The 21,020-nt window shown below is 37.1% G+C and overlaps 1 protein-coding gene across 4 annotated transcripts in view; it reads right to left on the reverse strand.

The window, feature by feature from the left end:
* The window catches only part of RIC1 (RIC1 homolog, RAB6A GEF complex partner 1), a 46,933-nt gene extending 28,405 nt beyond the window's left edge, over positions 1 to 18,528 (reverse strand). For all 4 annotated transcript variants that reach the window (XM_050987410.1, XM_050987411.1, XM_009098986.3 and 1 more), the window contains exons 1-3: positions 17,779 to 18,528; positions 7,948 to 8,055; positions 3,890 to 3,966 (exon numbers count right to left, since the gene is read on the reverse strand). In XM_050987410.1, the coding sequence (XP_050843367.1) occupies positions 3,890 to 3,966; positions 7,948 to 8,055; positions 17,779 to 17,919 (326 nt within the window). In that variant the 5' untranslated portion in view covers positions 17,920 to 18,528. The remainder of the gene's footprint in view (positions 1 to 3,889; positions 3,967 to 7,947; positions 8,056 to 17,778) is intronic.
* Between the last annotated feature and the right edge of the window lie 2,492 nt (positions 18,529 to 21,020).

Genomic DNA, 21,020 nt, shown 5'->3' on the forward strand with positions numbered 1-21,020 from the left:
ACCCTTTAGCTCTTTTACTAAACATGCCATTAGATTGAGGAAAAAAAGAGACAGGTGCTCCTGAAAAAAAGTCATGCAGCGATTAGATATACTAGAATGCATACTGTGTTATTAATGTGTTTCTGTCACTTCTCATACAGTTTTGTTTTGCTTTCCACATTGAAGCATTTTGTTTAAGTTGGACCAATAAAAAACTTTCATAAATGCAACTACAGTTTACACAACAGCTGTATGCTAGAACAGCTCTGTTAACACACCAGATACAGGCAAGCTCTTCTGTTCCGTGTAGCCCAAGAGCAACATATAGTAACAACTCTGTATAAAAGTAACTATGAAGTGGAAGGACATTTTCTCCACAAACATCCCTCTCCCATACAGACAACTGATGAGTGATTCTGACTTTCAGCAACTCATTTGATCCTTTTCTTCAAATCAAAGCTAAACTATTATCAAGCAAATTTTAAAGCAGTTATTTAAAAAGTACCAATATCACATGAAGTTACTTTACTTCAGTTACCAGTGTCCCAATCTTGAAGACTGCAAAAAACTAATGAAATCAAGAAATTATCTATAATATTCCTAGTACTTGCTTTTCTGACTATCCATTCTTCTTTAATTTATGGTAAAATATGCACACTGTGTTTAAATGAGAGCTAAGCGGACAAAAGGATCTAAACATAACCATTCTCAACATTTTCACCTGCATGTTAACAAATCTAGCTGCAATTTCAACTTCAGGATACTGACTAAATTGGGAAATTTTGCACTAGACCAATATTTTGGCGCAGCTGAGGATGTTACTGGTGCATATTCCCAGCACACAACCACCATGTTATATTGACATGCATAGCTTAATATTCTGTTCAACAAGTTGTATTAAGAGGGTTTCCCCTTCTCATTACAGTCATGACATTGAAATTCTTTATTTCTGACAGAACTGGCCAGTAACTTGGGCACTTAATAAACATTAAGAATTAGTAATAATTTTTAAAAGTAGAACATGACCGAAGATTCATCTCAGTTTTTACTGACTTGTTTCCAGCAGCTGTCTGTCACTTCGCTAATGCAAGGACATCCTCATAATTTTTCCAAAAGTCATCACCCTCTCTCTCACTTTGCCCAACACAGGTAAATAACTGCACAAGACAGAGCTGGAAGAGTTCTAATTAATATATCCATGACTGTAAAAACGTTCCAAGCAATTGCTTTACTATGAATCATAAGATTTATACAAGTATCACTGAATGGCCACTTCATCTTTTTCAACTTCTCAGTGTAGCTACGCAGTGCTACTTCAAAGCCGCCATTTTCTAATGTCAGCCTTTTATTAAATGCCAATTTGCAAAATGAGCTACTAGAATCCAGAGCAGGGGACCGGGAGGGTTAAAAAAGGGAGATAGGCAGGTTTAGTTTCCCCATCAGGTCAACAACCCAACTTTACTTAAGGCACAGCTGCATTATCACTGCTGCCAACACAGAGGAAGGAGCCAAGAACACACTGTTACAGGGGGAGAAAACAGTAAGATGTCCCCTTTCAAGCATGAGGCAAGTCACATACAAGGCCTTTCACTGATCTATAATGGCCTCAAAGTGAAGAAAACTAATTTGGTATTGTTAAACCCAGCAGAAGTGAAATCCAACCATTTCAATGAAATAATGCCTTTGGAAAATGAACGTATGTCCAAATAAAGATTAAAGTTTCAATTCTAGCTTTTGGTCTCATTTGTCAACTTGTTCATTTTCTTTGGAGGTTTTTTGTTTGATTAACCCCTGCCAAGTATTTGCTCTACAATGTAAATTAGTGAGACTGCCTACAGGCAATGCACTGTATCTGCACCTGCAAAAGAAGTTCATTCCATTTTAATAACTTAAAGAATCATTTGACATTAATCACAGAAGGCACAATTCACCCACAAATGCCTGTGTCTTTCTTTTGATCTAATATAATCAGAACAGCAGTAATTTTATTTAGGTTTTCAAAATTGAGGGCTAAGTATAGACAAGCTAGTAATCCCAGTAAATTCAGTGAGATCATCATCTTCTTAAAGGTAAGCACACACATTAGTCTTAGGAGTCTGTGAACAATCTATTATAAACACACTAGGGACAAATACCTTGTCCTACTAATCTATGGAATCTGCATTATAGTCCTTCTTGGGCTATACAAATGTATTTTAAAACCCTGATTGTTCAACACACAACTAACAATTAAAACATGCATTTTCAGGTCAACAATTCATATCAATTACTAAAGTTTTATAAAAGTTTTATATAAGTTTATAAAAGTTAGACTGGTTAGTCACTGATGGCTTAACAGGTATTTTCAAGCCTTCCTACAAGTGATATTCTGAACAAACTTTCCAAAGCCTCTTTTTCAACTTTTACTGTGTGTTTTATATATATCTCCGTAAGTTTTTAGATTTTGCCAATTAAAGTATCCCCCAAACTTTTCAAAAAGAACAATACAAACTCACAATAAATTACTGCTTAGTTTTTTCTGCATTATGTAATGTACAGACAAGGATATACTACCACTTCATTTATTTGGACAAGTTGTAGCAGAAGACTGTCTGCCTCTTCCCCTGATGACACTAAGCCAGATGTGAAGAGTCAGTTTGAAAACTGCTATTCAGTTCTCCGAAGAGGCAAGTAAAGTAATATACTTAAGTTTCTGGAAAAAAGAAAAGTAAACTGCAACAAAAATTCCAGTCAATTCCAGAGCTTTGAGAGCTATTTCAGAGGTCAAAAGATGGATTATAGCCATAACACACAAAAAAATTTCTAGTCAATAAAGGAAAATGCACTTTTAAATCATTTACTACCTGCTACATCATTTCTTCCTACACATATTTGTGAAAGAAGATTTAGAATTTAAATACTTTTGAAAACCCCTTTTCTTTTAATGTTCAGATTTAACAGTTACACTGAAAAGAAAAGGAAGTCCAAATATATTCCTTTTACATGACATCTTAGGCTATCCAACACTCCTCAGAGATGACCATGTGGAAAGATCCAGGATTCAACTTTAACTCTTTTATAAATATAAAAAAAAAAAAAAACTGACCAGTATTATCATAATGATGAAGATATACAGAGGGATATATTAAAAAAAAAGAAAAATTTTCTATCCAATTAGAAATCGAGAATGTGCTATTATGCATGGACAAATTCAATCCAACCCATGACTATAGATTCTGCCTATCTAAACACACAGACATGTACACATATACTCCTTGAAGTTTTAATTTGTCCTAGCCATTTCCCAATTTTGTAAAATCCAAAATCAACTAAGTCAACCACAAACACACTCAAAATACAGTCACATTTTAAATGTGTAAGATGTATTCTGTCATTCACAATCAGGAAAATAAAATGAAACTGACACCATAACACACTGCACCAAAAATACTTCTACGTTCTTACTACAAAGTATCCATTTGCTTTCAAAACTACTGGGATTTTATTCCCCATTTTGTAAAAAAAATCTCCAAGTTACGAAAACATCGTGGACAGGGTCTATTTTTGAATTATACCTTAATAGTTCCTAAGACATGTGATTTTTTCGACTGAGTTATTCAAAAGGCATCCTTAAATCTGTTGCAGATCATGAACACAATTGACTACCTCAAATTATAAAATTAGACTTTACCTACTATTAAGGCTTTTGGGAGCTTGTAAGAAGGACCTAAGGAATCACAGAGGCACTCAGCAATCTACTTGAACACAACTTCTCCCCTACACTGACTCTAACTCATAGGAATGATGGTTCACATACTCATCAAGCATTAAAACATACTCTGTAATAAAGTATCTTTTGTCATAAAAGCTGCTTAGGAGTTGTCTAGTCATATTTTTCACACTGTGAGGATGCAAAGTTTAAAATACTTACTTAGGATATACTGGCTCATAAAGATACTTGTCTCTTGCTGATGGGATTTCAAAAAATAAGATGTATCCATTTGCAGTCTGAAAGAGAAGTACTGATAAGATTAATATCTAGTCTCAGTGTGAGTAAAATCTGTTAGTCTCATGTGACTTCTATGTATGTCTCATATATTGAAATCAAATACACATTCAATTAGACATTTAAAACACTGTGTGTTTACATTAATTCCAGATAAAATCCATACCCACCCTTAAAGTCAAATGAATAGATAGGCAGGAGATCGAAAAACAGAAAAACTGTTTTGTTTATGCACCAGTCCATCAGAAATTTTCGTCTAACTCATACAAACCTATAAAACCTGACAACTATTTCAGATATTTAGAATCTGGGCACATAATTCCTATCAACTACATGAATTAACACAGAAAACAGAGTAGAAGGTGGGAAGTATCTGGATAAACTCTCCAGGTGCTTGAACACAAACAGACACTACTGGATGCAAAGAGTTTAGGCACTGCCTCTCAGTGTTGGTCATCCAGGTAGTTTCCAGAAATCCTCACATCACTTATCTTTAAAGCCTGTAATAATTCAATCCCAAGCCATGTTCTGTCATTCTTGAAGAATGACTTCATACTGTATCCAAATACAAATACAAATCACTTAGTTATATGATGTTCCAGTCATACCTAGAAGCTGCTTGCACAAGCATGAAACAAGTAGATGACCAATAATGTTATATGTGCAAAGAAGTGTTACTTGTTTACAGCATGAATTTCTTCTCCAGGCAAAATGGTAAATGCATTTTGGTTAAATAGCATTTCCATCAAATTATTTTAATATGGGCTGGGCATGTATCCAAAGCAATGGAGACAAAAAGCACTGAAATGAATGGTTTCACATTTACTTGCAAGACTGGTTTCCTTTTCTTTGAATAAAGCAACACTCTTGTTAGTTAGTGTATCATTTCATAGATGCCATGGCTTTCCTCAGTCAAACATTTCACTTTAGAAAATTTGTGTTTTGGCTTTGAATTCCAAGAAACACTATTATTCTCATTCAAAGCGAGTATCTTTTTCAAGCAAGAATAAAATCTGAGCCATAATGGTGAGCTTGAGACAGGGTGACAATAAATGGAAGCTTTTCTGTGTGCTGTAATATCAAGTTCAGGTATTATGTGGTAAAGACACGTGTTCATTTCTAACATCTTTACAGGTTCATTCCATTACATCATTAAATATTTAACCCCTAAGTTACCTTATCCTGGAAAGAACAGTAAAACAATACTGTGAAGTACCTTTATACTGATATTAAGGTACAAAGGGCCTTACTGAACTATTCAAAGCACAAAGTTGCTATTGTTACAGGTTCATTTCTAAATAGAAACCTCAAATTCCATGAAGAGGGGGATGAAATTTAGAAGCACTCAAGCCCAGACTTCTGGCAAGTTGATCAAATTAATTTACAGAGGTCTCATTGCTTTAAAATCGTCTGAGTGAAATCAAATAAGTAACCATCACTGTCATCCATTCCCTGATCATTCTAATCTTTGACAGTCAGAAGTATAAACACTGAGAATTTTGCCAGGGATTTCATAACATGGTTTCTTGTATGCTACCATGTTTAATAAAGGTCTGCCTTAGCTATGGGAATGCATGCTGAAGAGCAGTCTTGTCTTTGGTCCTTCCCATGTTACTGCCTGTAACATGGGAAGGACCAAAATGCTTCCTATACTTCTCCATAATGAAACATCTTGTCCCAACTCCTAAGTCTGATCTAGTACAAGAATTAGCTACCTCGAATGTATGTACTAATCTAAACAATAAGTAGTATTTCCTAGAAACATTGGAAAAATCACAAAGGCAGCAATACGAAAAAAGAAAATACAAAATATTAGGGGAAAAAATAAGATCTGCCTAGGAAATGTGCCAACAGTTTAGCAACAGAAGGTATCATTGGAAAAAGAAGTTAGAATTTCTAGGGGATGGTGACACTGTGAAAACTGCTTAAGCTTGTTTAACTGCATACCTTTGTAGTTACTTGTGGTATGGTTTAAAGCTTGATATGCTGGCCCAAAGTCTGCCTGCAGTAAAAATAATATTTACCTCAAAGCATATGCTGTGATTTGTTTTCATAATGACACTTTGAATATTTGGGCTGTCAAAACCAAAAAACATGGTATATCACTGGTATGGTGAACATAAAATTCAGACTACACTCCTCATGATGATGTCATTAAAAAAAAGGGGGGGGGGAAAGAAAAGGAATGTACCACTTCACTAATAAGTACATACTAAGCCTTATGTTCACTTTCTTAAAAACAAAGTTTTATTACAGAAAATTACTACAACCATGTACTCATGAGCACAGGTAGAAATGGGTGACAAACATCACTTAACTCGGCTTTCAAACTGAAATTTTCAGCTGTTGCAAAGGACTTCAGTAATTAAGTGACGCTATTTCAGTTCAAAATTATTGGGTTTTTCATTAAAAACTTGCTTTGCCATTGCTCCTTCATTTGAATGTGTTAATTAAGAAAAAAGAGAAAACTATTCTCTTTTTCTTTTAAAAGAGAAAACTCGGACAGAACTCTCCTTGGGGTTGAGAGTATCACACATCTGCAGAAACACCTTATTAATTAAAACTCCAAACACTGTCTTTCTGCGCTGTCACAGTACAACAAAACCAGCAATACATGCTTGACTGGATCATTGGTATACATTCACCCAGGGATGAAACATCATCCTAAGAAACACAAAGAATATTAGAAATCTCATTACACTCATTATTTTATATAAGTGATGGCCATTTTGAATTACACAGAACTTTAGCTTTCAAACTGAGACTTTATGGGCATTTACATTTCAACACTATCTGCCAAAAAGCACTTTACATTTAGTTGCAGAAAAACTTTAAAGTTCAGTCACTGAAGTGGCAGAAACTAAAGCTGAACCACAAGGTCTCTTGAGCAAATGGATCACAGCATCTCAGAAAAAAACTCCACAATATGGAAAGTAATTGAATAAAAAAATTTCAAATTTCCTCTGAACTACTACATAAAAGTTTAATTAAATTGTGTTTGGTGCAATATAAAATGGATGAATTCTTTTTGATCCATAGTAAAAATTACAGAAATCTTTCTGACTTTATTGATAATTATTAGTACTCACTGAGATATAGTCTGGCGCTAACAGAAATACTTCACTGATTTCATCAGATACTTCTAGGCAATTTTAACATTTTAGACTAATTACTTACTTGCATTATGCAAAAGAAAACTGGACCATGGGACACTTAGCTGATTTATGATTATCATGATATTGCTAGAGACAATAACTACTCCATAAATCATCTGGTGTTTTCCACTAAGATAATAGTATCTAATTTAAGACCTGGTCCTAAAGTTAAGACCTGACCAAAACACCAAGAAGATTCATATTGCAACTCTTATAAACTGTACTCCCACCTTTCTTGTGTTCACCTTGCACCTCAAGCTTTAAATTTTGCTGCTGAAATAGTCCAAAGTACTGTGAACACAGCACCAGCTATGAAACAAGACTTTATTTCCATGTGAGACAAGATCTCATCTCTAAGATTCTAAACAGAAGAGTTCATGTATCATTTATCACTGCCCTTGTTTCTGTGTTCTCTGACTTGTAATATTTTTAACCACCAAAAGCCAGTAATAAGGCCACAGTTTCATCTCTTAAGACTCACCTTCAAACCCTATTTATCAATAGGGTATATACCATATACCCAATATACCATATTATTTGCAACCAGATTACTAAAATAATGAGATGTTGTATCATCCCCTTGCCAATACATCTAACCATTGTTTTAAGACAAAGAACCATAGTTCATTCTCACAGGAAAAATTAATGAATACTATAAAAGAAAGCTTCTATCATCTAAAAAGTCCTTGGCACCATTATATATTTTCACAAGACAAGTACCAATTAGATGTATTTATGATCTGCAAGTTTCTATAAGCACAGAAATTGGTAACACAAACTTTTGTTTGCAATAGCTTAACCAGAGTAAGAAGGAAAAATTCTACTTACCGAAACAGCTATCATTGAGCTGTCAGGTCGCCATTCTGCTTGTTTATAAGGTCCAAACTGAGAAGCTGCTTTTGAAAGTTCCTTGTAGCTTACAATTAATACACTTGGCTGGAGGAAAAAAATAAAAATAATTACATCTCATCTAGAAGGAATGGAATGTTTTATACGTTGTGCTATACCTGTAAAGTACTATGTCTCCTTAAACAGCTAAAACATTTTTCCTTTGAAGGAGATTAAAAAATATGTATTTGACAATCCATTAGAAATAGGTGCTTTTAAAGAAAGCTCATGGAGAACTGTTGCAACGCTGTCATTCCTAATCTCACTCTTTCAAACCCAGGACATTTGAATAAAATACATAATTGCACAGTAAGGAGTAATTACAGAATACAGAAACAGTTTCAATTTAGATAAAGGGTAACTGATGCTTAAGATGAACAGACACACCTCAAACAGGCTCCTATAATGACAAGGACTGTCAAATGAATTAGGATGAAATATTCTATAGAATATTTGGTACTGAGAATTTCCCTAGTTTCTACTAAATGGGCAGGCCATTGTATTAAAGAGAATGATAATCAGGAAATTTGTTTTCTGGAACAAGTTGTCATAACCTGCTGAAAATCCACCTCTACAGTTAGCTGGAAGGATTTTGCAAATAATGAGGTGCCCCAATAGCACCTTTCCTTCTGGGAAGGGAGAAAAGCTTTGGGGTGATGAAGACCAGACAAAGTTACCATAGGCACTAAGCCTTCATTCCCTTTCATGAATGCAGTCAAGAGCTGCAACACAAAAACCTAATGCAAAGTTACCCTTCCTTGCTCTGGTGCTTAGAAATGATCCTTCTCCTTAAATATATTGCACAAGTGTTTCTACTTTCTTGCTCTTGAATCAATAATAGTTTTCAGCTTAGATGGATTTTTCCCCTTCCATTATCCTCCAATACTGGGACATGGAAGTTAAATTAAGCAGGACACAGTTTTTGTCAAAGAAGTTACCTCTAATCGTCAAACCATATGCTGTCCTAACTTTATTAATGTCAGTTGTCATTCAGATTTAGAGCATCGAACCTTGTACCAGAAAAAGCACACTGAAAGGGAACCAAGAGGGTACAGAGTAACCACTCATTCTACTGAAATTAACCACGATAACACAAGGCAAAGCTTCCCACTACAACCGCAGGTGACAGAAGTTTAGTACTGTTCTTTGCTTACTTGATGGACCAGCAGAAGCAGTACAATAAATATAAAAACATTAATTCTACCCACGAATCTTGTGAGTGTCCATCACTCCAGAATTTGGTAATACTATCTAGAATTCCATCCTATTTTAAATCCCTTCCTTCAATTTCCTTTCAGAAAATGTAGAGTTGCAAACAACCTAATTATAAAGTATGAATGTTAATTTTAAAGAATATAAAACAAAGCAATGAAATGTAGTCCTCATACACGTAAGTAACAAGCTGAATTAGTGTCAGATAGGCAGCCTTAGCCTTAGTAAATTCACAGTATAACTCGGTGTGCTGCTAACAGCATTATTCTTTAAATTTCACACCCACACAGAACTGAATTACCAAAAATAAACATTTATGAAGAATAACAAGGACATTAATCTTTACCCTAAGAACCATTTGTACCAGCTTTTTCAATTTGTGTGGCTTCTTTTGCATCAAATTATTCAACATTAAATAGATAACTATTCTTAGTAGCAGATTCTAGTTGATTGTTCTCAATGAACTACACAGCCTTTCACTGATTGGCTTAGAACCACCCTAACTGCCTTAGATATGAGAAAAAGCAGCCTCTTGGTAATCTGCATCATTACTGCAAACCTGAAGATCATTCTTAAAGCACTTCCATGCCTGAAGCATTTTAGCCACTGGCAAAATTAGAAACTCAGTAATGCACAATTTTCTTTCTATATTACTACTCTTACAGAATATAATTCCAGTATTTATAGTGTAGAATTCTTCAGACATTCATTCACAAGAAAGCTGCTATTACATCTTCAAAGCTGGAAGAACATTCTATATACACATCCGCTACCAAATTTGTACAAATTGATTTTTAGGCTTTGTGACTCGCAGATAAGGATTCAAGCAGTCAAAAATTATTGCTTGCACTCAAACTGTTATCCTTCTGTAGTTTAACTAGCTCCTTGCTAGAAAGCAGACCTACTTTGAATTAAATAGGTCACAAATGCTACCTAGCTAGAGGTCAAATGAGGAAATATTACACTGATACTATTAATTTCCACATACTTCAGAAGACAAAAGCATGAATTCAGACACGATGAAAACCCAAACATACAAATTTACTCCCCTGTTTAAAAGCTTTCCACACATGTGTGGATGGTCTGGATTAACAAAGATAGAAGGAGAGCTCAAGAACCTGTTCTGCTTATGCATGAGAAATAGTAATTTTACATCTGAAGTCATTTATTATATCTAAAGTGTATGAAAACATATAATGGTACTGGAATATTTCTGTAAACAGGAATATATATCAAACTAACTACCTGACCCAAGTACAGCAAGCCACTTAACATACATTTTTACAAATAAAACCAAAACCACCAAAGCAAATAAAAAATCAAAACCAAACACCAAAACAAAACAAAACAAAAAATGCAACCAAAAAAACCCAACAAAAAACACCAAAAAAAAAAAAAAAAGGTGTGGGGGGAAGGGTAGCTAGTTAGATACTCTCCTCTTATTAGTTTTATTTATTTAATTCATACCCTGTATAGAAATAGTAGGGGTTTAGATTCTATTAATAAGAAATTTTCCTAAATCTTCCTTTTTTTATGTTAAAAAACCCCAATATCTCCATATAAGCTTCATAAAAATTCCAAGTCTTTTACTCTTCCCACTTCTACATGCAGCTACTAACATTATGAAGCTATGTAGTTAGGCTCAACTAACAAATTATGCCCACTGTCTCAAATAAACCAGTATATTAATCCTTCTTCTTTGATATGCTTAAAATCCACTTGCTGAAATATTAATGGAAGAACCACAGATTTGGGAGAAACTGGATTCCAGAAACATAACGAAGGACCTAAAAAAAAAAGAGTTGTTTAAAAAAAAGTAAAAAATTTGTTTAGAGGAAAAAGTAAACTCCTTCAGTTGTTAAGGAAGAAAGAAGTGAATAAGCAATCTTAATTGCAATGTAACATTAAAAAAACTTCCCAAAATAGATAAGAAGCATATCTAGCATTTTTAAATCTGCTGCAAAGAAAATCTAGCATTTTGATAGTGTACTTTTGTCTCAGGAGGAATGTAAGGTCAGGCAAAACAGAAGCTGCCACTCAGTTACAAAAGGAACCGTTGGTAAAAAGAAAAATGAGAAATGTAACCTTAAAAATAATATAGCACTACTATTACTAATGTGTAAACAAACTCTCCAGTGCACTAGTTAACAGTACTGAAAAGAAAGAGAACTTCTTGTTCTCACAGCTAAACTTTATCTCCTTCCATCAGTCAGCTACCTACTTGACAAGAACATGTTCCACAGTTCTTACTCAGAAGTTTTTATGCTTCACAACAATGTCTTTCTAGCATTAAACATGCCTCTTTTTTACTGGTGTGAGATTATAACATGAAAGCAAATCTGGTTTGCATTACCAGAAATTAACTGCACTATTTGTAAAACAGTAAGGTAGCAAGACAGCTCCATCAACAAAGCCACCTAAATTCAAACTACCTAAAAACTCACAGTTGCTTCAATGTCAGTTATACATTAAGAATCCCTGTGGACTTTCTCCTATGAAACATGAGTTCTGTATCAACATCTGGACAAAATACCTATGCAAACAATTAAAAAAATTACAACATAAAACACCACAGCCAAACTCATGATGAAATAATCCCTAATTGTTACTGTTTAACTTAATTCTGCCTGACCTAATACAGTATCTTGCTCACTTACCAAGTATTAGCACCATAACCCATGTCAGAACACTTAGCCACGTATAAAGTAATTTTTATGAAAAAATCTATTAAAGTACACAAACCCTGCAGCAAATTCTCTCAGCAAGCTTAGATATGGGAAATTACCAATTCACTTACTTTAAGACAAGCATTCTACTACATCTGATGAAAATGCAAATCAAACTGACATTTAAACCCTTAACTAAAATGTGAGTGTTGCTTTGCAAAGGCCCTCTTTAAAGATGACAAGTAGCCTTGAACAGACTTGAACAACAGTCCTCCCATGAGCAAGCATCCTAATTGAGATGTTTACACCATCACATGTAATGACACATTAACCAATTGGAAAGAGGTACAATCATTTGACAGAATATAAAATAATGAAAAAAATAGCTTCCTTAAACCAGATTCTCTGGTCTGACTGCAGGTTCATGACAAACTGTGCATATTGTTGATTTTACAAGTAGGTCAGCAAATACAGCAGAAAACTACTAAGTCTGAAAAGCAAACACATGACCTGACAGCACATATGCAACATGGTCTTATGGTACCGTTTTGGGTTTCTTAATGTAACTTCAATCCAAGAACCTGCTTGACTGTGGATAATTGTTAAAACCTAATAGTCTCATCCGCTGACCATGTATTAGTCTAGATATCAAAAATCCATCTCATTGAGGATAAAGAAACCATTTCTTTGAAAACAGCAATGTTCTGTTTAGTTTTATATGGCAAATTTTTAACACTTCATTAGGCTGTAGGCATGAGACAAAAATCAAAAACACTGTTCAGATGAGTTTATGATCTAAGTGACAAAGATAAGTCTGGGAGAAAACCACAAAACAGAACAGAAGTCTGGTGACACTGTGTACTTTATTTTGTCACTATATGGTCTGTGCTTTGCTTTAAATGCTAAAGCTTTGTAAAATTACAAACTAATAAAAAGAAAGGATCCTTACTGTGCATATGCTTGCTCTTCTTGGAGAAGAGCAAGCATATGCACAATAAGGAACAGAAAAGTTTGTAGAAATAGACCACAAAAGGCCATTCTGTCAGTAACAGAATGGTCACTGACAAATGGTGGTGACAAACGAATTTCTAAAAGCAAATTATAAAAGCATAATTCCTTTAATTTAATTTTGAAAGTGTTTGGAAAGCTCAGAATCGACAGAAAATCCACCCAACAGAGCAGACACAGCTTCCAATCATGTGTTTCATGGCTATTGTGAAATAATTCAGAAAAACAAAGTGCAGAATTGTCAACCACTACCTCTCCCAAACGAAAGTTTTCAGTTAACCTACGGCTCAAAAATGCTGCCAAAAAGCAAAGGCATATTCTATACATCTTTGGTTTTCTCTTACATGCCACTAACTCAACACTGAAAAGTGTTAACAGTGAAAAGTCATAACTGAGAATGCATTTTTCCATCATGCATGTAATTATGACACTGCTTTCAGGGGTCATCTATTTTATAACACACAAGACATTGGAAGCCTGTAAATCCTACTAAATAACCACATGACAGTTCTGGATTTCATTAGATAAATTCATCAATGTAACATTTTTTCCCTTATATAATAAGTGCACCTTTTTAAAAGAAGCAACAGCACAACTGTTACTGTTGCTGACAAATAAAAAGAAATCCACTTCTCAGACAAGTGTCTAAACGGCCTAAATAAAAGATCAGCATTTTGGGGGTTAGACTAGTAAGGAAGAAAACACAGCAGAAGATATCTTAACTTGCACTGATGCTATCTGTATCATATTGTTCACCAACACAACCACTTACATCAAGACATCTGTTGTCCCATTCTGCAATAAAATTCTAGATAAAAAGCCTCCAGAGGTTGCATCCAATTCTATTAAGAAAAAGCCACACACAATAATTCTGTAAATTACTCTGCTTACAGTTCTGAGATGAAAACATAATCTTGAAAGCATGGTGAAAACATTTCTTTTTAACAACCCTCATAAGTAAAAAAACACTACAGAAACAATTGCAGACAATTTTAATTTATTTATTCATATATCTTATGAACTCCATGCACTGTGTCACAAGTAACTCTTTTATAGTGTGGCAAAATTCCAGGTTACAGAGATCACTTCCCTAACAAAAGCCCAGTCCCCTGTTTTATCCTATTGTATGCTTAGATTCAAAGCACACATTCACTCAACTTCAACTCCAATATGGCAACAGCTAGAGACTGAAGAGCACATTGAGAGAGCTGTGAGAGCTGTCTGAATACCAACTTACACAGTGCTTAAAACTAATACCAACTATTTGACAATTTAGGATTCTGACATGCATGCTTTCCCAAAAGCTTATTTTAGTTCATTTAGGTGTTCAGACTCAATATCAGATCATTAGAAAAAAAGAAACCAAAATAGAAGAAAAACAAGAGTAAACGTAAATCATAAGCAGAGAAGCATACTGGTAATCAAGAATCCTCCTCTGAATGAGTAAATGGGACAAGCTACTCCTAGCTTGAAAGGGCTCACAAAACTGGTTTTGACTGGCAAAGTCATAGCAGATAGTCCCAACAACCTACAGGATGTTATTTTCATTAAATATTCAAGGCCAGCACTTATTCCTGTCATTGTCACAAGTTTGTTAATACTAAAGAAAGGAAACGCTGAACGATTTTTATATGTACAACTACATCAGTTGCCTATTCTTGCTGCACACAACTCACTTATCAAGGGTTAGGCAGAGAACTCCACTTGTCTATGACACCTTCTTCCTTAGCGACATTACCTTGTCTCTTAATACCTAGAGCCCTGTGGGTGAATTTCCAGAATTCAAGAGATAACTAAACCAATTTAAAATTAAAGCCACAACTGCCAAAGGAGTAAAACTTTCAAAGGGCCAACTCTAATGTTCCTTTCATTCTTTCATCAACTAAATAAACAGGCTTATATTTGTTCATTAAGCTTTACAGCCCTGTAAAAAACATCACTAGTCCATCATAAGCTCCATTAAAATAGAGATGCAGGCAGGAAAGATGATGATACACAGGACTGCACAGCTGCCTTGTGAAACCTCATCTTCAGTTCCAAAGTCAATCTATCAAACAGCAATTATCTCATTATAGCATTTCAGAATGCTGATATTTCTCATTTCAAGCATCCAAGTACTTAAACCACCAGAATGAAAATGTTTGACAAGCTACCAATGAAAACAGTTATGCTGGCTCTTAAGTGTCAAGGAATTATCTACAGCATGTAAACCTAAAACTTCTGATTTAAGGAAAATGCTTGGAGCAGAGGTCTCCACAGTGGAGTGTATTTAACAGAATCCAATCCAGGAACTTTTCATACCACTAAAAAAATACATAAAGTAAAAATTTAAAAAGGTGTTCATTTTGGTATTATTTCATTCTTTCTTTTTTCTTTTAAAAATCTGAAACAGGCATCCAAAAGACGTGGTTGATGCCCAGACTCTACTAGTGTATATAAGAGCATTTGAATAATGTTCTTAATAACATGAGTTAACTTGATTGCCCAGAATTGGTCAGGCAGTTAGACTAGGCGACCAATGTAGCTCCCTTCCAAACAGATGAAAAAAATTAGACTACATTGTGTATGCTAGATAATGTGTATACTAGTACAGTAGACATGCATTTGATTCATAAATAAATGTCACTATATCTGGGGGCTGTGCTCAACAACCTTTCACCAACACTGGTGCACGATCAAAATCATTCACCTGAGTGGTCTTCTCTACCCACAATCCAATCTCTCCTAACATGAAAGAAGTCAAGAATTTTTTGGTTCAAAAACAATAGCAGAATTCCGTCAGTTTTTTTTCAACACCAATTACCCTGTTTTGAGTCTTAATACCTATACTGATTATAAAACAGGAAGCAATCCACACTTTGGGATCAACTTTCCTTAGTTCCACTAGCTCTTGGTGCACAGTAGGTGAAAAGGAGTTTTAAACATTACTATGTCACCTTAAAAACATACATACTGAATGCAAGCTCACACACCTGGAAGCATTTTAAGCATTTCAAAGAGCTCTCTTTCTGAAAATTTCAAAACAGAACTTTCCCAGTCTCATCCCCTCATTCTTAAATGAAACCTTTGATACACAACTGAAATAGTAACAAGTCTTAACAAGAATGCCAGCCTGAAGGCTTTTTGTGACAAGAAATCAAGTTAGTTCAACCTGACAGAATTTATCCTTGTTCCAAAGACTCTACTTCTGACTAATGAAAACATTTTCTAGAATGCAGTAATTGTATTTTATCGAAGTTCAAACATATGATTTTAAGCTTTACCTTCAAAAACAAACAAGAAATTGAAAAAAAGAAAAGCCTGGGGAAAAAAATCCAACAAACCACATTCAGGACCCCACCTAAAAATGCAAGAAATTCTGCTTTAAAATGACCTTGACCAAAACTTGTATTCTTCCAGGTTTCTGATAACACCCAGTTGTCCACAGAGGCTATGAGATGTAACATGTTTTTCAGTTTAAGATCAGTCAGCAGTCAGGCCTGGTGCCTGTTGGCACCTTCCTCAAAAGCACCCATTACAAATGGACTCAAAATCTATTTTAAATATATTAATGATCTGTAAGTTTAGTCAACTCTTCTGCACCAAGTGAATTCTTCTAGTGCTGTGTGTAGCAAGTCATACAATGTTTAACATTTCAAAACAAGTCTAAGCATGCAAGCTAATGAACCTCGTCCTTAAAAACAGACCATAAAGTAAACTTCATTCTAGACAACAGGGCACATCTTGTGAAGCATTTCATGAGCCTGTTGTTTTCTATGTCTTTCCATGAAAAAGATCAGCTCTGCCGTGTTGACAGACTACAACTACAGGTTCTCCAACTGTAAGGCAAAAAACTAAGAAGTGTACACTTTATATACACTGTGTGACATAAACCAAAGAAAACGGAGGCCAGATGATGCTGTTCACACAGCAGAGTTGATTATGTGCCAGCCGGATACCTGTCTAGGTTCAAAAAACAGCATGAGCACCCCAGCCAGGAACTACTGAACAGCCTTACTGAGCACAATAAAACATAACATGATGAAATTGCTGCGTATCTTAAAAACAAGATTTTAAGGCTATGACTGTCATTTGACATTTTTCAGTACAAGCTTTCTAAAACTGGCTTGTTGTTTTCCCTGGTAATCTGAGATGAACTTCATAAACCACCTGGATCTAGAGATATTTATAGACAGATTTAGGGTCTAATCTAGGCAGTATTTAAAAGGATCCAGCATCAAAATTCAAAGTCAGTATCACAGTTTTCACTGACTGCATCAAATCAAACATACAAACAGCATTTTTCTTACCAGATAATACAATGTGATGTCAATTATTCACACAGTTTCAAACTAGATATAGGTAAACCAGCACCTTCCATGCAAAAGCCATGACAAGTCTTCTTTAGAGCCACAAAACTTTCAAACTTTCCATAAAAAGAAAACTTTGTGAACTTCTACGTTACAACATTCTGGGTAATGACAGCATTTGCTCCATGTTTTACAGAGTGCTTCATATCTTATATATTCATATATTCGTTATCTAAACACAGACAATACAAAGGGGAAGGCCATGAAACATACATGCAAAAACCCCTGTCACCAATACTCCTTATGTTAAGCACAAGCAGAATGTACAGCCTCAAAAAAAAAAGTTGCTTGGAAGTCTCGTTTTTTAGGAAAAACCAGTGTTAACTGTAAGCAGATTGGTGTTGCATATTTTCTTAAGACTATACCACTATCACTAAACATCGTGGATAACCGCTCAGCTTCACAAATACAGGAATATCCTGTAAAGTTAGCATCAAATTTTACAACCGTTTCTGGAAGAAAAAAAATTAGCAGAGGACAGGTCTTTTCAGCTGACAGAGCAGCGTCCAAGAGCTTATAAAACGGTGGATACTCACTCTGCAGTACCAGATGCTTAGCTGAGATGGGAACAAAACTGCGAAGAAAGCTCTCTGGGGATCCGTCTGGATGTGAAGCGGTCGCTCCAGGGACTCCAGAGGACACAAGAGCCTCTTGGGCCAGCCGCTAAGGAAATACATGGCTGAAGATTCCCAGAGGAGCTGGCGCTCAGCCTGCTCTAGCCTAGGCGGGGGAACAGCGGGGGCATCAGCGGAATGAGAGACACAGCATCCGCGGCAAACCACGCATAATCACCGACGGGACCGCTGGGCACAGCACCACTGGGGACGGGGAGCTGAGACCTCGCCGGCGCTGGGGCAGCCGCCGCCGGTGCAGGGACGAGAGAGCGCCGCAGCCGCCGGGGGTGGGGGCGGATGTGGGCTGGGCAAGGGCCGGGCGGCCTGCGGGAGGCGGCGGCGAGGGGGACGCGGCCGGGCAGTCACTGCTCCGAGCAGGCGCCGGGTCGCTGCGGCGGCGGCAGCGGCGGCTCCGCCCTCCCGCGGGTGTCTCGCCCGCCCGCGCTACGGATCGGTGTCGTCGCCGTCGCCGAGGCCCCCGCCGCCATCTCCTCCCCCTTCCGCTTCCGCTCCTCTTCCTCCTCCTCCTTCTTCCGCTCCTCCTCCTCCTTCGGATCCTCCCCCTCCGTCTTCTCGTTCTCTTGATTTTCCTTTTCCTCTTCCTCTTCTTTCTGCTCCTTCTTTTTCTTCTTTTCTCCCTTCTCCTCCTCCCCCTCCCCTCGCTCCGGTGTCCGAGGCCCCGAGGGGCGGTGGCGGCACGGGGGGGCGGGGCCGGGGCGGGCCCGAGCTGGAGGAAGTGACGTCACAGAGCGTCCGCATCACTGGTCCGGGCGGAAAAGGCGCGCCTGACGCTGGGGCTGAGGGGGTCCTTGCGAGTGTGGGGAGCGAGGACGGAAGGGAGAGGAGCGGGTGGGGGGGGAAACAGAGAACCAGAGCCGGGGGTGGCAGGATAAGGAGGAGCAGGTTCAAACGTAAAACGAGTGGGTGTGGAGTAGATCTGAGGAGGAAGTTATTTGCTGTGAGGGGGAGTGAGGCCCTGGCGCAGGTTGCCCCGCCAAGCTGTGGATGGCCCGTCCCTGGAAGTGTTTAAGGCCAAGTTGGATTGGGGGTCTGAACGACCTGGCCTAGTGGAGGCACCCCTGCCCATGGCAGGGGGCTTGGAACTGGATGACGTTTGAAGTTCCATCTGACACAGGCAATTCTATGGTTCTGTCATGAAGTCCACGTGAGAAGGCCTTGTGAGTGTCCAGTCTGAACATTGTCCCTGAGGTGGTTTTGGGGACAAGGATGAGTGCAGGGTGCAGTTACTCACGCAGTAAGTAGCTGCTGCATCTTGTGTTTGACATCAGGTGCTACCACAAACTTTTTTCCCAACTGATGTGTTGGACTGAGGATCCACACTGTTATTTTTACCCAAGACCTGTTTGTTAATCGTGTTTCCATCATTGCCCAGATGCTTTTGTTCACACATTGTGGAGAGAGCAGGAACATGTGGTATGAAGAATGGAAAGTAGAAAGCTGTAGCTTTAGAGGTGGTAGATCAGGTTTGTTAGTCTTTTCCTGTAAGTGGAAGATAAAAGGAAATAGAAGAGAACTAAAGATAAGATCTCTATGCCATTGCAAGGGCAGTGCCTCTGTTGGAAAGAAATAGTGTAGGAATAATCAGAAGAGTTTTATGAACCAGTCCCCTTGCACTGCCTGTTAGAGGAGTTTGCAGCTGCCTGTTAGAGGAGCTCTGGACTGAGCTGTCTGGTAATAGGTCTCGCTGCACAAATTACGCAGTGCTCCTCAAAGAACATAGGTTATCTGCACACCTAAGGCCTTCCCTGCAGCTTTCTGGTTACATTACCATGAATTTTTGTTACCATCTGAATACCATTTTCCAGCTGAAATGTTTTCATCTGAGCACAAGCACAAAAAGAGAAGTGAATTAAGAGGACACATATATTAGAATCCTAACAAAACCATAGTATAACTTGTAAAAAAAATAGTAGTAAGGGAACGAAGTACCCAAATGTTTAATACCTTAGGCTTTTAACTGGGCTAGTTGGAAATGCCTTAAAATCAAATTCACCACTCTCAAATATATGCCAAGCAGTGCTTTATGCTACAAATACTCTCCTTGCTGAAGTCTTTTCTCTGAATCATTTTGATCTGTGTTTTTGACTGCTAGCCTTCTAAATTAGGAAATGGAAGTTATGTTAGGAATGTGGTATCATCTCATTTTACTGTCTCTCCTGTTTACTCACTAAGTAAACTGTACAAAATACACACTGAAGAATAGCTACAACTATAGAAACATCCCTCTGGATTAATTGCATTTAGCCAAGTTCATTTTACTTGAAAGTAAGGAGAGATTTGTCAGAGAAATTCCGTGAAGCAGTTAGTAAGAGACCTTCATGTTTCTCATACTTGTTTGTAGCTTCCTTAGTTAATGCTGCAGCATCCTAAAAAGGCTGTGTAAGAAGTAATCCATACTTCCAGATAATGCTATTCGTACGTGTGGATCAATGTCAGATTGTGTATCAAGACTAGCATTAATGAAGAAAACAGCTTCTGCTTTTAATAGCCACTACATGGTAGGATTTTGTAGTAACTGTACAAAAAGTACAGTTTTTGTGCAAAAAGTAGGGACTGAAGCCTTTGCAATTTTTGGATTGCTGCTATTGTTCTTTTCTCTGTGGAGAGACTGGAGGCACATATTTGAAATCATGATGATGGCTCTGTGTTGTTAAAAGTGTGACTACGGAAATCCTCACACCAATAGTACAAATGTGATCCAAACTATGTAATGGTTTTGGTACATTTTTGTAGGCTGAATCAGGAACAAATCTAGGTGCTTAGAATGGTAAGTCAATAGTGATCAACTTTTTCTAATAATAGTCTGTTTGTAGTTGGCTAGAAAAGCATCTCTGAGTGTTGCAGTATGGGATTATAATTCATAATACTCTAGGATTCATAAGTTGTTCAGAAATTAAATGTGTGCAGTGGACCAAACTCAGAGAGTTTCTTGAACAGCTCTGGCAGTGGCTACCAAGCCGCAATAGTGATACCAAGCCCACTAGGTGATAGTGGCAACACTATGATAAAGCTCAACAGAATTGTGCAAGCCCTTTATACACAAAGGTCCACTTGCCAGTTGACATCAACTTCACCAAGCTGAAAATAAGTCTTGATGGCAGCTGCCTATTTAGTGATGTGGTTTTGGAAACTACGCTCCTGAG

The sequence above is a fragment of the Serinus canaria genome, chromosome Z (genome assembly GCF_022539315.1).
Source record: "Serinus canaria isolate serCan28SL12 chromosome Z, serCan2020, whole genome shotgun sequence".
Lineage (NCBI taxonomy): Eukaryota > Metazoa > Chordata > Aves > Passeriformes > Fringillidae > Serinus > Serinus canaria.